The sequence below is a fragment of the Eurypyga helias genome, unplaced genomic scaffold (assembly GCF_000690775.1).
Source record: "Eurypyga helias isolate BGI_N326 unplaced genomic scaffold, ASM69077v1 scaffold4125, whole genome shotgun sequence".
NCBI lineage: Eukaryota > Metazoa > Chordata > Aves > Eurypygiformes > Eurypygidae > Eurypyga > Eurypyga helias.
This window is the reverse complement of record NW_010250615.1, coordinates 1-20,203: the sequence shown is the minus strand read 5'-3', so window position 1 is coordinate 20,203 and position 20,203 is coordinate 1. Positions and strand designations below refer to the sequence as shown.

At 37.8% G+C, this 20,203-nt stretch overlaps 1 protein-coding gene across 1 annotated transcript in view; it reads right to left on the bottom strand.

The window, feature by feature from the left end:
* Positions 1 to 12,466, bottom strand: part of NUDCD1 (NudC domain containing 1) — a 33,007-nt gene extending 20,541 nt beyond the window's left edge. The window contains exons 1-3 of the mRNA XM_010151717.1: positions 12,317 to 12,466; positions 2,437 to 2,622; positions 907 to 1,090 (exon numbers count right to left, since the gene is read on the bottom strand). Of these exons, the coding sequence (XP_010150019.1) occupies positions 907 to 1,090; positions 2,437 to 2,622; positions 12,317 to 12,424 (478 nt within the window). The 5' untranslated portion in view covers positions 12,425 to 12,466. The remainder of the gene's footprint in view (positions 1 to 906; positions 1,091 to 2,436; positions 2,623 to 12,316) is intronic.
* Between the last annotated feature and the right edge of the window lie 7,737 nt (positions 12,467 to 20,203).

Below are 20,203 nucleotides of genomic sequence, written 5' to 3'. Positions count from 1 at the left end.
ATCCTACCCTATCCATACGATATATATAGGAGACTGAGGGACATATGGATAGCAACACTGCAGTATGCAAGCAACTGCTTTAGTTTAAGTAGTTAAAAATCTTGTTTCTGTTTGTACCAAATTGTAGTTTTTGGAAGAAGATGAATAAGGCCGTATCACAGTCTTCCCAAAAACGTAAGCTAATTCTATCCACATATCTTTAAATCAGATGCGGAAGCATGGGGCCTTGTATCCTTTATGGAAATCAGGATATTTAACCAAAGTATATATGGTCATATTGAACTGATAAATTACTCTCTGCCAAACTTTATTAGGATAACACATTTATTAGTAATTAATACACTAATACATTTTTAATGTGTTGGTCTAAAATGAACAAGCTTCATAATCTTCTACTGTAGGAAAACCTAGAATACGCAGTATTTCCTTTTTATGCTCCAGTTCTTATACTAATTCAAATCCCATAAAACTGTTAATTGAAGGCTAAAAAAAACCAAAAAAAAACCCAAAACATAACCAAACAAAAACCCATCTGCAAAAAAGTACAGCACACATTAATTAGAAATGGTTCTGTATAACCTTAATTTTACAAGGTCAAGCTAGACAGTAATTGCATTTCATAATGGCAAAGTAAAGTTCCATCTTGTTTTCTAATTACCTTAAGCACACATGTATAAAACTTTACTACTTCTTCTCTTCCAAATGTTCGTCAGGATTTGGGTCTGCAACTCATAACTTAATCTCAAAATGTAAGAAAAAATTACCTACATAAAATACAAGCTGAATTTCTGGGAAAAAGAAACTTCAAAACCTAAGGAACAATCAACTTCTAAGACAAAGAATAAAAGCATGATTTTTTTTTTAAAATCACATTACTCACCAGCAATATAAATGTAAAACACTTACCCTCTTTGCTTATTGCTCCAATTGTAACCCACTCCAAGGTAATATGAAATCCACTGCCTTTTGTGTCCAGTTCATCTTTTTCTACCCTAAGCAGCAGCACAGCTACAGAATGCACATCAGATTTTACAAATGAAACACTGTGTGTTATAATAAATGGACTTCCAAGTTCTTCATTAAACACAATCTAGAAGACAAAATTGTGGTAAAAAGTCAGTCAGTTAAAACTGGAATTCCTGCTCTTTCTCAGAAAGCAGTGAAAGGCTTCAGTGAATGTCAAATCAAAGTTTGCTTCCCACAAATCTCTCTGCCAAGATGAATCCGTGAATGTCATACATTTCTGGTTCCTCCTTCCTTGGCTATCAAGCCAGTGTTCTGAAATGCTTTCAATTGTTATTGTTTATATTACAAAATCGTTATAAGGGCCCATTAAACAAAGCACAAAAATCCACAAAACGGTCTGCATTACGGCTGTTTACTACCACAGTAAATAGAGGCACAACAACTGATGAAGAGAACAGCCTCCATAAACACAGCATATTGTTCGGGGGAAGAGAGTCTCTCACTCCAGATGATAACTTAGGCATTTCTCCAAGGCCCTCGCTACTTCTCTAGACACCCCAAAACCCTGAAAACTTTTGTACTTTGACACATGCAAACAAGAAGATAAATAGGTCCAGTGCATCACTGCCAGTGTTTAATCACCAACCAGTACTGAGGGGAGAGGAGTTCTCCTTATCTGGCTAATATATTTGCAGAGATTCAATTTTCATTCTCTAGAAAGTTTTATGAAGGGGAGTGAGAAACAAAAACTTATAAATGAAGGATTACAATATTCACATTTCAGAGGGGCTAGGGTCACAAATTTTTAACTTCCATGTCTACAGTTTAGAAAAGTCCATCCAGTATGTTGGAGTTAAAAGAGTTAGCAAAGGAGTTATGGCCACCAAGCCCCCTCCTCGCCTCTGCCCTGAGCATGACGTACTATGGAATGAAACACTCCCTTGGTAAGTTTGGGTCAGGGGCCTGAACTGTGTGTCCCCTGCACTGCCTGTAGCAAGACCGCGAGAGCTGGGAACGCAGCTGCAGGATCAGAAGTGGAGAAAGACCTTGAAACTGGTGCAGGCATTGCCCAGCGCCAGCTAAGAACTTAGCAGGGCGCTCTCTGCATCCAGGAACAGCTTCCTAGCAGCCACGGTAAAGAGAGTTAACTCGTTCCTGGCTGAACCCAGCACACTGAGCTAGACAAGCACTTAATCACCTATTCAGAAACACTTCTACTCAGATTCTTCTTCAGTCAAAAAGGCTGCTCCCTTTCAAACACTTGAATTTGGAATATATTGTGCATACAGAAATCATTTAGTCATTAATATAAAAATCAATTATACTTGAACATAATCCTGTTTCAGTGATACAGTTATGATTTAAAGCCTAATTCTTCACAACATTACATATGAGAATTGCACATAAGAAATGCAAAAATAAGAATTATTTGGTAGACATACAATTCTTAAATGACATTGCAAGACCAACCTCCCACTTTTCAGATGCGTTGTCTCCACGCTTGCCTGACTTAATTAAATACAGTCGTCCTGTACCATCAGAAAGGGTAACCCATGTGGAAGATGAGAAGTGTACTGAGGCACAAAGGCGATTATCATAAGCTGTCAAGTCTGTTGGTAACCTGAAGACTTCTCTTGGTTTTTGTAGAGCCGTGTCCTATAAATAAAGTCACACACAAAAACTTCCTGAATTATTTATCAATCTCAGTAAATATTTAAAAAAATTAATAACAAATCTGAGTAGCAATTCACCAGTTTCTTTCTGCCGTTGAGAATATTTGGAAAAAAGTGGGTAGCAAGCATCATTCCCACCTATGTGGAAAAGTGGTGGAATTTCATCAGAGTTGGTTACTATTTACTGAAAACATGAAAACATGAGTTTTCTATAACAGGTATTTCAGCACTCTGTTTTTATCTTCCATTTTACAGCACTAATTATATTTTGCATTAAAAAAGGCTTTTCACTTCTTTTCCCTTAGCATTCCCATGTAACTAATCACTTACCTCAAATAATTCTAGTCACAGTGGAAATGTAAAGACTTTAAAAGAAATGAAAGCCACAGAATTGTACTCAAACTAGTTCATAAAAGCTCACTTTAAATTAAAAATAATTTTAGCCTATTCTCTTACACAACTGGAATTTTCAAGCTGATGTATCATTTCTGAGCTTTTCTAGAGTGGTTATTTTACTCAGTAACTCAGAGAAGTTGTGATTTGCTAGTGAAGAAAAGCCGTACTAATTCACATTGTATTTGCAAATAACTCTTCCATCACATCATGATTATACTACAAATCAGGATAAAATTATGTAGCATACTGCATGAGTGGCACACTACAGTCTTATCTTTTGTTTTCAAGCCAAACCACAAGCATAGTTTTTGAGCATGAATAAACAGAGACGCTGTAATGAACAAAGTGAAGACAATACAGTTTTCCAGTGAACAATAAAGATATATGGATTTGAAAAAATCACTGAATTTTACCAAAAAAGAAAATCAGTATTTTCTGCTGTATAAACTTCATGCAAATCAGCTGTATTCAATAATAGCGCATAATGAATGTTACATTACCAATTTAACCTATATTTTAGTAACTGTTCTCAGAACTCCTGTTGCCCTCTTTATTTCCTGCTAATTCTAACAGATGAAACTGCCTTCTTGCTGTAAATGGATTTCCAACCGTTCTCATTAAGTACAAAGAAGTGTTTTCCAGAATATCTTGTAGGGATTATTCTTTATCTTGTGCCTTCACTCTTACATACAGCCTTTTATTTGCTGAAGAAAGCTTTGTAACTCTCTGCTCACCATTTGGTCTACAGAATGACAGCAACACCACTGCCTGCTTAGGACTACAATTTACCTCCCTTTTGTGAGTTGAAGTAATCTCTGAATATCCAAGAGGTTTGTTAGGGGAAAAACAAACAAAAAGCCACAAACTAACCAAATCTTTATGATTTGAAAAGAACCTGAGTCACAGTTTAAAAAAATCAGTCAGGACATGCTTTATCAGGTATTTACTAAGCAGATCAGGCTGCACACTAGGAGTACAAACAAAATATTCTTACAGAAAAACAAGATGCAGACTAGAGATACAGCAACATCATGGTCACGTCTCTATAATCTTCCAAATAACTGAAATGGAACTTAATTCCTTGAGGTTTTCCAACTAAGTAGTTGTTAAATAAAAGGGGCTGGCAGTCTGTCACAGGTGGGGTCCCCCAGGGATTGGTATCAGGCCCCACGCTGTTCACCATCTTCATAAATTACCTGGACAATGGGATTGAACACACCCTCACCACATTTGCTGATGACACTAAACTAGGTGATGAGGTAGACGTGCTGCAAGGAGAGCCATCTTGTACAGAGACCCAGATAGCCTGGAGGAGTGGGCTAGCAAGAACATTGTGAAGTTAAACCAAGACAAGTGCAAGGTCCTGCACCTGGGAAGGAATAACCAAAGAGCCCAGTACCAGCCAGAACCTGGGGAGCAGCGTTCATTGAGGGACCTTGGGGTCCTAGTGGACAAGCTGAACCTAAGTCAGCAGCATGCTGCTGCAGCAAAAAAGGCAAATTGGATCCTGGGCTGCATCTGCAGGAGCATTACCAGCAGAGAGAGAGATGTGATCTTCCCACTCTACTCATCCCTTGTCAAGCCGCTCCTGGAGTGCTGCATCCAAGTCTGGTCCTCGCAACCAAAAGAAGGCGTGTTCAGACTGGAGAGGGTCCAAAGGAAGGCCATGAAGACGACCAAAAGGGCTCGAGAACCTGCCCTATGGGGAAAGGCTGAAGGAGTGACGTATTGTCTCCCTACAGAAGATTCGGGGAGGACGTAATCACAGTATACCAGTACTTAAAGGACAGCTACAAAGAGGACAGAGTCGCTCACTGGACACGAAGTCACATAAGAGAAGACAATGGGCAACAGGTAAAAGTTGCACCAGGAGAGGTTTCAACCTCAACATAAAATAATTTTTTACAGTGAGATCAATGACTGGAACAACCTCCCCACGGCAGAGTTCCCATCACTGCAAGTTTTCAACATGCAAATGGACAGGGTATTAAGAACTCACATCTAAGGTCCTTTTCCCATGGAAGGTTGGACCATTATCCTCTGAGGTCCCACTCCAACTTGGGCTGTTCTACGATTCTAAAACAAACGGTGGACACTAACCATGTAATTTTAAAAGTATTCACCACCTTGCACCTTATACCGATTCATAGGCTTCAGGATCTGATGTGAGGTTTCCAGAATAGTCTTCCAGTTATAACAAACAAAACCAATTCCTGTTGTCTCTGTTCTGTATCTTAAAGAAATTTTTCCCATTAAGTTATGGTCCTTTCCCCTCATCTCTCAGGCAGTTTTATACATATCATAATTAAAATAAAATTAAATACAACATAGACATTTGCAGGCTAGTGTATCTACATATATTTGAACAAATAAACAATCATCTCTGGAAAAATGGTGCCTGACTTACCTTTACAGATCAACATTTCCCTTTTTAAACCCAATCTATCTTCTTAGTCCAAAAACAAATAGACTGTGTTGAGAACGTACTAATAGTCGTGGAGCAAATTAAACTATTTTCAGTTTTAGTTTACTAGGCTCATTTCAGCTGATCTACAAGTATTTGAGAAGCTCCACAACTTAGAAGACTCTGCTTAACTGTAAGGAAATTCTACCCTTGTTACTAAAAATCATCATTAGTGTCACTAAAATGAAAAAATACTCAGGTAGAAATTAATTTTTAAAAATAGAAAAACAGAATTTGAAAGAAAAACATTATAGGAACAGTATTGAAGATATTTACAAGTATGTAAAAGGAAGCACAAACAGAAGCATGTTTTTGTATTCAAAACTGGGGGGTGGGGGTGATGTGACACACAAGTATTTATCTGTTGTGTACCACACAAAATCCACTTTCTCCCTAAGGGGGAAAATGAGCCTAAAAGATAGCAATGAAAAAGTACCAGACTAAAACAGTGTCATATAACAAGCCCTGGAATTTCAGCCACAGATTATTATTATATTTTTTAAGCATCTCCTGGCCCTCTACCTTTAGTCAAGCAAATGGATAGCTTGGGAGGGAAATCATCTATATAAATATCTACTTCTAGTAAAAGAAACTCACTCATTCTGATCTATGAAATAAGGCAGTCAAAACTATACATACAAAGGACCATCTTTTTCAATGAGTTCTTTGCACTCGTGCATGTATAGGCAATACAGAAAAAGCACGTCTGAGCATCCAAAGCATGCTCTGGTGTCCTTTGTTGAGGCTCCTGTATTTGAGGGTTTTTCAAATCCTTCTTATTTTCCAGATGTTATTAAAATCAAATGTGCATTTAAAACATGTTCGAAGGTAAGCAAGATAAATTGGATTTGGGTAAGTGCCATTTTAATAAGCCACAGCAAAAAAGCCCAGATGACAAACAGATAGCCTGCTTGTCTTTTGAGCCTACTTGAATTCATAATTGAGATTACTCCGTACGGCAAAAAGGCACAAGGGTTATTATGAAACCTGCAATGGAAATGATGCAAATTTGATATTTAATTATTGGAAGCATTCAGCGTCACTTTTTAGATTCAGCTGCATCACTATACCCCTTGAACATACCACAAATTTATAATGCATTCAGGAGTGAAGAATGAAGGAATAAAAAAAAAAAAACCCAAAACACTAGCAAAGCAAAAGTCCCACAAACGCTAGATACAAAGAATTTTGCCTTCCTCATCTTTTACTTAATTTTAGGTTTTCACTGTATTTTCTACAATAATAGTATTCCACTGTAACTAGCAAGTTGCATGACTACTGTGCCTAGAGAGGGGAAAAAAATAATCTAACTCCCATGCATCTTATCATGGAAAGAAGAAACATCATCAGCCCTGTTAACAGTGATTTACAGGACCTTACTATGTAACGTTACAGAAGACCACACTTTTGTCATCCTTCAAGTGAATCTTAACAGTAAGTTTCAAACGCTTTTGGATGGAATTAAAAAAAAAAAATGAAGTATTAACTATTAACCATTTAATCTTCTAAAGCTCACACCAGATTTATCAGCACCAAGAACATCAGTATTCAATACATTTCCTGAAAAATAAAGTGAAGAGTCATGTTCATTACACATTACAAAGCCTCCCTCTCAACAGGCCATAAGGAAATGCTCTTATTCACAACCCTTCTGTTCATTAACTTAACTTCAGACATTTACTCGAACAGTCTCTAATCTCAGTCCGACAATGAAAAGGATGGACGGACTTGAATTCAAAGAAAATATTGCCCTCAAAACTCTGCTGTATAAGATGTGTTTTTTACTTACTGTTTCTCTCTTCACCAGCTGGTTAACAGGGGTTAATAGTTAACTCCCTACTTCAGAAGTATGAGGGGATGCTGAGATACTATAGTCATGTTTTATAGTTGTAAGAACTGGCTAAAACAATTATAGTCATTTTAACAGAAGTCATATTTACTCACTGTAATTAGGTTTAAATAACAGCAACACATTTTCTTAAGAAAAAACTAGATGTAGCTTATTGTCAGACCCAGTTGTCTACCTCCCTTCACTTCTCTACAAAGATTCTTTCTTGTTTAACTATTTTTCACTCCCAAGTCTCTCTCATCTCTTCCACAGGCCTTTAATTCTAGCTCTGCCCACTTTTATACATCCTGACAGGGTAGCCTGCTTCCTTTAGGGTTCTGAATTCTGTTTGTCTATCCCAGATTTTATCTGGGAACCTGCACCATTACAACAACCCCTTTCCTTTCACCAGCTCGTTTGCCTCACCTGCCTATGAGACTAACCCTTAAGCCTTTTTAAGCAGTCCAGGTTTCAAATTTATATAGAAATTCTGAGCAAACAGTTTCTTCACAGGCAAAGTCAGGCAGACTGAGACAGGGTATAATGTAATTGCTCAGGATAAGAGGCCAGTGTGCAGGTACAGGAGGTAAAATGTAAAATACAAGCTTAAAAATTCCCTCTGCTCCTGACTCCCCTGTGTCAGGCTCCATTTAAGTTAAGTGTGTCTTAGCTTACACAGTTAAGGTCTGTTTTTAAGAACTGTTTTGTTTTCATAGAATCTCTTAGGTTGGAAAAGACGTTTAAGATCACCTAGTCCAACCATTAATCTAACACTGCTAATACCACCACTAAACCATGCCCGTAAATTCCTTGTCCAGGTCTCTTAAATACCCCCAGGGATGGTGACACAACCACCTGCCTGGGCAGCCTGTTCCAACACCTGACAACCTTTTCAGTTAAGAAAGGGGTTTGCCTTTCATAGTCTTCCTCTGATCTGACTGGTAATTAATTGAATGGATTTTTCTTCTCCAACTCAAGTCTGCTTTGCCTGTGACCATAATGGGTGACTGATCCCTTCCTGTCCTTGCCTCAGGCCACAAACCTTTCCTTGTATTTTGTCCTCCCCATTCCACTGCAGGGAAGAAAGAGTGAGTGGCCGTGTGGTCTTTTGTTCCTGGCTGGGGACTAAACCATGACACATGCCTGTAAGAATTTAATTTTTTAAGCTGTATTATGAAGTTATGCAACGTCACATACACTTTGTCATACTGTATAAACAAGTGAAATGCCCCAAGAGATTTAAAATAGGAATGAACTTACCAAGGGAAAGACAGGGAATGAGAAAAAACATACCAAAAGAGAAAGGAAAAAAATACAAGATATATAACAATTTCCACAAAGTAGCCATAACAATTACAAAACTTTGTTTTTAGGAAAAATCAAAATATCTAGGCACTGGACACATCTCTCTAACTGAGCAAAAATGTCCACATCCAGCATTCTGAATAAAGACGAAGCCAGTATTTAAAACCCTGATACAGAAGTCTAAAAGTTTTTGTTGTTTCTCACTTCATCTGCTTATTTATTCTGCCTTGTTTCAAACAGAATTCTCATGTTCTTTCTGGTGCCACTAACAGCTGTTCTGAATTTAAGTTAACTGAAAGTTACGGAACCAGCATTCCACAGCTAATTCTTACTGGAACTCAGGAAGATGAAAGTAATAGATACAATTAAGGATATTAATTAAGTGTGAGAAGAGTTACAGTTGCACAATTTCTCAATTCCATCTTTTGAATACAAAAAAAAAGAAATCTTTGCAAGGAAAGTTGAAGGATGAGAAATCAAGTGCAAGTATTTAACTGGTGAAGAAGAAAACTTGAAATTACTTTCCAGCTATATTCCACTATTACAAACATCAAGCAATTAAAAAAGTGAAGTCAGATCAAAAAAAACCCACATCCCCAAGAAATACAACTCAGTAACCTTGCCACTACACTACACATTGCATCTTTAAAACAAAGTATCCATGCTGGTTTATTGAGCAGAACAAGTCCAATAGCTGCAATAGAGAATGTTAAAGCTTTTATACAGTATTTCCAGCCAAGTTTGGGCAACAACTTTCTCAACCTGGTATAAAAAAACACACCTGAACATCCATCCATCAACTTAAAAAAACTGCTCATGTTGACCACTCTTCTTTTGCAACTTTGATTCTGAGCAAGTGGTAAGGTCTAATCTACACTTCTTGCCTTCACAGGTGACATCTTTTTAAACATCTAAGTTGCAGGGATAATTTGTGATTTAGGGATAACTAACTCTTGGAAGAATACTAGAATCCCACCATACTAGAATAGAAGTTGCCAGTCAAGTCAAGTCTGTATTGCCTCTGACAGTAAGTTGTAAGTGACCTTCCCATTTTTATCTCAACCCACGAGCTTTTCTCTTATTTTCTCTCTTGAGGAGGGGGAGTGACAGAGCATCTGGGTGGGTGCCTGGCAGCCAGCCAAGGTTAACCAACCACAAGGAAAACAAACCACAAAAGATTAGATTCTCACAAGCCACTGTTCACAGAAGGCTTTCCTTAACATGCTTACTTCTTTTAGATGTTCCTGCTGGGAATCCAGATGATCTCAAAATATTTGGAAGAAGTCCCGAAAGACTGTTCTCTCTCAGCAAGAGTCTGCCAAAGGCTCCAACTGCCTACATGTTCTATGAAAAGTAAAAGTACTACTACGCAGCTCCAGTTCTCAGCCTACCACCCTCTGTAAAATCCAGAGTTACCATTTCTCTCACCTTAGCCCTGGCCCAGAAATTTCCACTCTTAGAACCTTGCACAGAACAACCACACTCTCAAAAATCACAGATTGCCATGTGTCATCTTTTGTCCCACAGGGTTATAAGTCAAAATTCCTCGGTAGCACGACAATGGATATTTTCCTTTCCAACTCTGAAAATCACATGTAGTCAATTACAGCTATGAAATAAGTTTAGGCCAGTACCCTGTGGACTGCAGATCTAAATGTTCTGTGGAGTCTAGAGAGAACAGTATGAAGGGACTCCATAAACTTTATACCCCTCAGCACTGAACAATCACTGTGAATCATTTGATTAACAAAAGGTTAATCCTCCACCCAACTCATTTAAAGATCCCTTCTGTTTAACATATGCACAGTCTAATTAATCCTACATCAACCACCATCACTCCAAAAGTCAGATTGCAGGAACTGGAAGAAGCTGCCACACCACAATACATTAATAAAACAGGAACAGTTATAGAAAGGAAGATTAATATAAGATGCATTGTATATTTTTGAGAATTATATTAACCTCATAGCAGAATTCAACTGACTTGTTATATGAAACTAACATTGGTTTATGTAAAAATCAAACAGCAGCCCTCAATCATTTACTGCCAGAGCATATCTTATTATAAGAATGGAGTATCTACATGTTATTAGGGAGGTGATTCTCCCCCTCTACTCTGCTCTCATGAGACCCCACCTGAAGCACTGTGTCCCGCTGTGCAGCCCTCAACATCAGAAGGATACAGAGCGGTTGGAGCAAGTCCAGAGGAGGCCACGAAGATGCTCAGAGGGCTGGAGCACCTCTGCTATGGGGACAGGCTGAGAGAGTTGGGCTTGTTCAGCCTGGAGAAGAGAAGGATCCGGGGAGACCTTATTGCAGCCTTCCAGTACCTGAAGGGGCTACAAGGAAGCTGGGAGGGGACTTTTTACAAGTGCCTGTAGTGACAGGACAAGGGGGAATGGGTTTAAATTGAAAATAGGGAGGTTTAAACTGGATATTAGGATGAAGTTCTTCCTGGAGAGGGTGGTGAGGCACTGGAAGAGGTTGCCCAGAGAAGTTGTGGATGCCCCACCCCTGGAAGTGTTCAAGGCCAGGCTGGATGAGGCTTTGAACAACCTGGTCTAGTGCAAGGTGTCCCTGCCCATGGCAGGAGGGTTGGAACTAGATGATCTTTAAGGTCCCTTCCAACCCAAACCATTCAGTGATTCTATTACCTTTCTCAACATAAAATGTTAACCAAATAACTGGCTATGAATGAAGCGTTGCTATTTAAATTAGCTAACAACTTAATATAATTACAGACCTTTTTTTCCTTCTGCACAGATGAACATTTAAGAAGCTGTACTTGATAAATCAAAAGGATTGAGTTAATCAAAGTCATGAAAAGAACAAATCCTACTTTGTGGTAAAACACTGTAAGTATATATTTATTGCTCAAAGGGATACAAGTCAAAATTGTCAGAGATATAAACTTACTCCAAATTACCTACTGAAAGCTAAGATGACACTGTGATAGCTGTAAAATCCCTGCCAATAACAGTCTTTATTCCTTAATGATCACGCACTACAACTGCACGTCCATAGAGCCACATCCTGTCCCCTCCAGAATGATGAATGACTCTGTAATGGAAACTAGTCTATCCATGCAGAAAAATGGCTCAAAAGAAATAGAAAGTTTTACTATTTAAGAACATCAGTACAAAAGCAGAGAATTGTCACGTTTTTCAGACTTGGTCTTGCTCTCTTGTACTCTATTACATGTTTGGCCAGGACCACCAGCACCCTTTTGCCTCCAGTGAGTGATGCCCAGATTAACCTCTTAGTATGTAAAGGCTTTAATTTATAATTCTAATGTGTGCACAGTCTTTCTCTCCTATCTACAGTGACCGGATTTTCAATTTAGCAAACCGACAAACATCAAGCAACACAGGGGAGAAACAGCCAGCAACTAGCAAAGCAGTGTCTACTCTTCAGTTCAGTTTGTCACCATGTGCCTATCTTACCTAGAATGGAAGCAGATGCAATACTATTTCAATACTAATGCAATACTATTAACGAAAAGATGTCAGAATCACTTAAAATCCTTTCATCCTTCCTGTTGAACTGCATTTTTGTTTATCTACCTATTTTCTTGGCAATAGCTTCTCCTAGTTTCTGCATTCGAATCCTCCATGCCAAATTTTCTACCTTATGTATCCCCAACCTTTTCAAATTCTGTAATTTTAAAAAAACGTTTATTCTTACCAGAGTCACTGACAGATTCATAACCCTTCCAAGCTGATCAACATAGTAGACATTATCCTGGTACCAGGAATCAAGGTGAAGATAATTATACATGCCAAAAGCACGCATGTGGTCAAGGGTATATTGATCATCACGAAGTTTCACTTCTGCTACAGCTGGAGAAAGAAAAAAAAAACCACACTATTTTAACATACATTTAGCTAGTTTGAACTTCAAATTAATAATTATGACTATTAATTTAAAAACAATTCTTCCATCCTTCATCCACAGGTGTGGTTTATTTGAAGGAAAATACATTATTTATGCATAATTTAAGATTTCCCCCTAAGTTTGGAAAGCAGGTCATCCACACTGAAGGCCACTACAGTCATTCACTGTGATCACGTAGTAACTATCACCACTTATAGTGGCGTATGCTGTCTCTTCCCAACACATGTTGAGATCCCACTTGTCAATCTGTCAATTAAGTTTTTATTTAAACTAGCTGCAGCTCTTTCTTGCTATTCCCTATCTAGACAGAGATCGAGCAGCTGTACTCCCAACATCTCAAAATACAGAAAATCCTCAAGTTCGAGCAAAGACATTAGCAGAGACTCCATCCTTCTGCAAATAGTCTCAGGCAGACTGGAACTCCAGCTGGCTCTCCCGTACGGTTATCTCAGGATCCTTAACTTCCCTGAAGGAAGTTTATCTCAAACTTCACACAACAAGCAAAATCCTTTCAAGTTTTAAGTAAACTGTTGCTCCATGATGACATGCCTTCAAACCTAGAGTATGGGGAAAACACCTCAAGGCTAATTCTTCTCATCACAAGCTATTTTAGTTCCTCCTTTCCAGTAAAACTATTTCCAGATTTCACTTCCATCCACGCCCATAATAGGGACCATTCACAACTCTGTCCAGCAATCCTCATCTTACATTTCTTACACTCTTCTTTAGCATCTACTTACAACCTACTGAAGAAGTAGTAGTTCATTCTACTGTCAGAACAGCAATTACCACAAGCAATGTCATTCGGCAGTGCAATCGTTGTCACTGCACGGCTATCGCAATACCATCAATAAGTCACTAGATGGCTCAGAACTGACCCCATTAGAAAGACTGGCTATTAACATAAAAGTGGCTATAGGAAACTATGCAAAATTATACTGTCTGATTAATACAAAAATCCAGTCATGCAATACAAAATGCTTGTAAAATGACAGTATAATTAGCAATTAAGTCTCCTAATCACTGTTGATTTCTGCAAACCAACAGCATTAATTCTACTCTGCTCAAATCATTATTCATATTCACCACACAGGAGGGATTTCCGTACCTCTGCTATTAATAAATTACTGTTCCTCAAGCCAAGGCCCTTAAAAAAAAAAAAATCTAGAATATCAACAAAGGAGTGAAAAGAAAATGCATGTAATAATGGGAAAGACTGTTACCCATTTCAATTTCTACTTTAACTAATTAGAATATTTTACAGTAAATTACACTGTAAAAGAAATTAGAAGGATGTGTTGTCAAAATGCGTTGTAAAGCTGTTTGTACAATCAAGCTTTATCACAGAGACATTTTTCCCAACACGACAAGAGATGATGTGAATACTGTGTAAACAATTAAAGACAAAACCATATCTAATCTAGGATAATTATTTTCAGTAAAATCAAGTACATGTCATCTACTCCCTATATAGCTACATTAACTGATCTTCTGAAATTAGAATACACATGCAGAAGCATGTAAAGCTTTTTCAGCACACAAAACCCAAATTTGTCTTATTTTGTAAAGCTTCCTTTCTCCACTTCTCTCTCCCTGCCTGCTAGACATGTTGCTACTGTCAGAATTCTAAGACATATACTAATAGTGAAACTACTCCAAACTTCCTAAAGCAAGTGTATAAGCTTTCAAGAAAATTCTTGGAACAATATGCTATTGATTAGCTGACTGTAAGCTGATAAGCTTTATAAAGGCTGGAAGAAGATGAATAAACTCTCTGTCCTTGAGTTTTTGGGCCTGTAGGCCTGACAAGTCCTGAATAATAACAGGTCAGGAATAGCAGGTCCAAATGCCTTTGCGTAATTGCAATATGTAATTAATTCATCATAAAGAAAACTGAAACTATACAATTTGTAGGCGATTTAAAACCAGGAAATCAAACAGATGTATACTGTACTGTCATGAAACACTTCAAATAAGGCTATTAACTGCTGGCAGAATGTATCCTGTATATCTAGCTCTCTGCCAAGAAGTAATAATTAGAGAAACTATTCCGCCCTCGATTAACTGAAACCCATTCTGTGATCAAGTGAAATCTGTGCACAAATGCCATCTGCTAACACATACCATGTGCTCAGAGTTTGTAAGAGATTTTACCCTAAGATGAAAATCATTCCTTCCTTTCTAGAGATTTCCACGTTCAAGTTTTCTTGATGGTCCTTGGTAAAATGAGAAAACCAACAGACTTGAATGTAAAAAAAATGAGGGACAAAAGAGCAAATAATTAAAACTTTTAATACAGTAAATTTAGAAAAAAGAGAAGTTTATATAAAGGAAAAAGAAGAAATACTTTAATAAGATCATCACCTTATTCAGTCACAAAGTTACATAGTTCTGTGGGGTTTTTGTTTGGTTGTTTGGTCAGGATTTTTGCTGATTTTTTGTTGTTGGGTTTGTGGTCAGGGGATGTTTAGTTTGGCAGAGGGGTGGGTTTGTTTGCTTGGGTTTTTTTCAAGAGTCAGACTAATTCTCTAGCTTCAACTTTTTGGGTTCAATTAACAAGCATCAGTTAACGACAGCTATTCAACAGAACGATACATGGTCTCCTTCAAAAGTTTCTGACAAATAAATCTGCACTACTAATACCCAGGAACATTGATTCATACTCTGTCACACCAGAAAAGAGTGCAATTATACAGAATGTATAAATAAAATCTCAGCTTTCAGTATTATTACCCAACAACCCTAGTTAGGGTGTGGTATTTCAGACTAATACGAAGAAAATTATGCCACTTTTCTCAAATTTTACTTATCTACAGCTCCATGCTTAAAAGCAGAAATTTGTCTCAAAATATTTCAAAGATAATTATGAAAAAATTTGCACTCACACCACCTTTACTTAAAAGCAAAAGCACTAAATACAAAGCAACCCTTAAAAATCAACGGAAGTAAGATGTCCCTAACCTAACTGGAACTTATAATTACTACTCTGCACTGCTGAAAAAAATCTCATCTGAATAAAGAACGCTATCAAGGGACTTATACTTTAAATGAATAGTGAAGTCTTACATCTGCCATCAGACACTATAAAGTAGAATGAGAGGGAAAAAAAAAAGTAAAAAGTTGGGAAAAAAAAGGTGAGAACCACTCTCCCCGCCCCGCTCGAAAAAAAAAAAACCACACACATTTGTACACGTTTTACTGAATACGCCAAATCAACTTTAGAGTGCCAGGAAATATGTAAAATAATTCTCTCAACATACTAAGTTGGCGCATTGAATGTTGCATGCTTCTATGTCATTCCCTGTTTTGCAGTGCCACCTAGTGGAGACAACTTAGTATTTCATATACACTTAGGTATTAGTGAAGAGACTACATTCATTTATTTTCCAGCACCAGCATTTAAAGATCCTCTAACCCTGCATCAATTCTGTTTCTTTTAATATTAACAAATATGTTTTTATCATTAATGGCAGCATCACCTCATTGCTGTTGGTGAGTAAAAGTACAAGGCTTATTATTCTACTGCAGTATGTTAATAGACTAAACATAAAAATTTACTGTTTAATGAACACACAGTTTCCTGAAAATAAGCCGGGGCTGACAGATACCGTGTAATGAAGTATTTTTGCCTGATCAAATTGCTTGCATGGCTATGAAAAATAAGTGGGATCATTCATGCACTAAATAGAACAAATAAGTTGAATAAGATCAAAAGACTAGCACGGCATTTGTGAAAGTATCACTATAGCAATGCCTTTATTTATACGGTGACTGTGCCAGCTGCAAGAACCATTTCCTTTAACAATAGTTACAGATCAGAACTCACCTCTACATCATCTTTTCCTTTCTCAATAAATTAAAGTACAACACAAGAACAGATACACATGCCTGAGTCCTAAACCTAGATTTATGAACTACAGTTGTAACTGCCTGAAAAAGCCATGGCTCACAGTTTCACAGTATTTCCCATACATTAACAACTTCTTTCTATATTTATTTGTTCAAATGGAAAAGGAAAATGCAAATGGGGTCTCCATAAATGCTTGAAACATATCTGTGCCTTTGGCTCCATAAAGCATGCATTTTTCTTTTTCATGTAGCAGTATTAACAGGCAACGACTTTTCACTGAAGTACAGTGAACAGACACTGACTTTTCACTGAATTACAGACCTTCTAGCCTAAAAAGGCCTTAAATGGGGCAATCATTTCTTTGAAAAATAGCGTTAATAAAAGTGATTAAAAAACAAATGCACGTCATCAAAGGAATGCATTCTCTGCATATCCTCCTGGCTTGCAACAGGAACTCCACATTTGAACAAACGTTCACTATGCTTTCAGCTGTTACCGCATCGGAAAGCACACACTACATCACAAATATAACGGTTCTGCCAAACAGACAAGACAGAGAGAAAGGCACGTGGGATACCCACATATAAATAAATTGTAAGCCTCTGATTAATTAAAAAAAAAAAAGGATCAAGTTACATCCAACCAGTAGAATTCAAGAGCAAGGTTCTCATTCCTTTAAAAATGTGCCTCTTGGACATGCCCCTTGCTGGAGACAAGGATTTGCCCCACAGTCGCTGTTTTGGGCTCTGCTGAGATCAGATTAGGGCAGAAGAGGTGGCAGTAAACGAAACGTTCCTTCCTCCCTCCCAAAGGTTCAGTGATCTAAAATAAAGGCATTACAAAGCTCAATGCAAAGGAAGCATTTGAAAATAAGTTATGGAAATAAATGAAGGAAAATAAGAATAGACAAAATTTAGGACAAAGAGTTGGGAATAAACTTGTAACAGTGTGGGACTCACTGCTAGTTGAAACATGTTACAAGGATGAGAGGAGAGAAATGACTGTGAAAATTCAGATTAACTAGGACAGAATGGGTAGAAGTAAGGAAGAAATAAAAGAACATGCAAATCCAAGTATTTTAAAAAGAACATAAATTGTCAGGATTTCACTGTTGTTCCTCAATGTGACCATATATTTAAGAAAATTCACTAGGAAATTCCCCTCTAATACAGCTATAATCCATAAATAAATACACGTTTTAAATTTCTCTCTGCTTCAGCTGCACATCTGACCACATCAAGCTCCTGGCAACCACAGTTTGACAGTTAAAGTAAAATTAGAAGTGAATACTAAGTTTAAACAATGGTCAGAAAATGAAGCTCATAGTCCATAGGGGCCTGACAACCACCATAAGTAGCCCCACAGTGCCATGTGCTCCTATCCACCTGCTCCAATAATAGAAGCCTGCATCAATTCCATGTGTCTTTTTTTTTGTAGTTTTATTTTATAGACGGCAGTAAAATTCATAAAAGTTGTTAAATATTAAAACATAGATTAAATATCAACAAATATTAATACTCTAATGCTTAATACAAAAGTTTTTAATAACACTGCATAAATATTTAACTATAGCTGAGTTGACTCAATTCTACCTAAGAACGAGTGCCTACTTCTGTTTATTGTCATGTATTCAGAGTACTCTAAACCCCACATGTTCATCTTACTGCCATGAAAACTGGGATGCCACACAGTCAGAACTCCAAACCCCAAGTCATTTAAGACAAGCACTCCTGAAATAACTTCCTGGAAAAAAAAACAAACAAAAAATCAGCAGCCTTTCAAAATTATTTTTCCAGAATCTACTGCCACATATTTGCACATAGTTGTGAATAAAATCACAAATTTGTCATGCTGACAAGTGTACCTAAACATTTGACATTTTTTTCAGCTACTGTATTTTACTCACTTGCACCTTGAGGAAATAAAATCAAACTCTTCACTCAGTGACAAATACTAATTTAATAATCCACAAACTACCAAGTTCTTCATCATGTTCTCCAGACTTTTAATGTGCTCACAAATGTGCTGGAACTGGAAGTCCTTAGCCTTCTCACACAGTATTATTTTCTTCTCCCATGCAGTAATTTAAAAAAAACACGGCCTACACACCATCCATGGGTCTCTACAACTCAACCCATTATTCCTGTGGAACATAAAAGCCAAGTTATAGAAGGATACCCTCAGACTAACGCATATATAAACCGCTGACACCAGGAAATACAAAGTTCAGGTACAGAACATCTCCGTACTGTGAGGAAACTGCCTTGAAATGAGCAGAAGAAAACCAGCAAGGAGAGAGTGCCAGCTGTATCACCTCAGAGCAGGCTGAAACATGGACAAACGAAATACCTAGAAGACAGATATAGAGCCTGGTTTGGTTCATATTTCAGGTTACTAATTTTAAAAACCGAACAAACAACATAAAGGCTTTCCATTCTTCACTGGGCAGATAAATATATATAAATATATATAAATATATAAACACACACACATGGAGAACAGGGTAAATTACTTGGTATTAAAGATTTAGTAGGACAGCCAAGTAAGTTGGCCTGAAATAAGTCAGGGACTCAGTGTCGTGGAAAGTGGAGAAAGAAAAGAACACAGGCACACATACGCATCTCCACACGTTACGGTAGCTATTACATAAACTACCTGAATGGGCAATAAATTACTACATCCCTCTCTCCATTAGCAACACCATCATTCAAATATTTTAGCAGAAGTCTGAAATCTTCACCTGCACAGTTGACTATCCAAGAACCACATAGCTTGTTTGACCAGAAGCAGAACAACAAATAAAGGACAAACGAGGAGACTGTATCATTGCTATGCTAACTGTTGCCATCTTTGACACAGCTGTAGCACGCTCCTAACACACCGTCTTTTAAAGGGTGGCACCTTCTTACAGTAAAAGTGTCAAACTAAGGAAACAAAAATGTTACTCTAGTTACATTTTCTAGTTCTATCACAGATACATATACAGCATTACCTAACTCTCATTCACTTGTCTTTCAGTACACAATTCACACACAACTTTCCACCCCACAGCTGACAGTTCACCATGGCAAACATACCTACCTTTCTGTTCCACTATTAATACAACGTATTGAACACAAAACTGAAGTAGCACGTAACAGGTAACTTTGTAGGTGGGTATTTTTGTTCGGGAAATAAACAGAGGCAGAGATCAGTCCACCCAAATCGCATATTACTATCCTAGCTTTATAAAAAAACCTCACAAAACTAATTTGTCTACCTTACAAAATCTCACAAATCAATAAAGCTGGAATGCTGAGATGTCAGGGGGCATGGCTAAGGCTGTAAGTACACACCCAACATGACTTTGCATTAATAATATTCTGAGTGAGTGGAGAACTCGGTGAAATCATCTGTTGATGGACCAGTGCTTCCAAAGCTAATAACACTTAACAGAAAAAGTAGAGCATGGAACATATAACCTGAAGATCCACCTTTGAACTGTGGCCAGAGTAAGAAGTGGCTACTTCACTAATGTCTGTAGCGGATACTAACTTCGCATATAGTTCCCTAAGGCACATGCATTCATTCCAGACACCGAACTTCCTCAGCCAGTCCTCTGGCCTTACCGCGCGCACAAGCCCCGACCAGATATGGCACACAGGTTTTCTCACCCATTCAGAAAGAGGTCCAAACTCACGGGGCAGACAGGTGTACGACAGCGATTTGACAACGGTAGGAGACCTTGGTCCGCCACGAAGACACATAAGGCTGGTGGAGGACCAATGACAACATCACAAGAATTATAACGGGAAAAAATTGAGACAGAACGCTTGTATCTCTTGAAC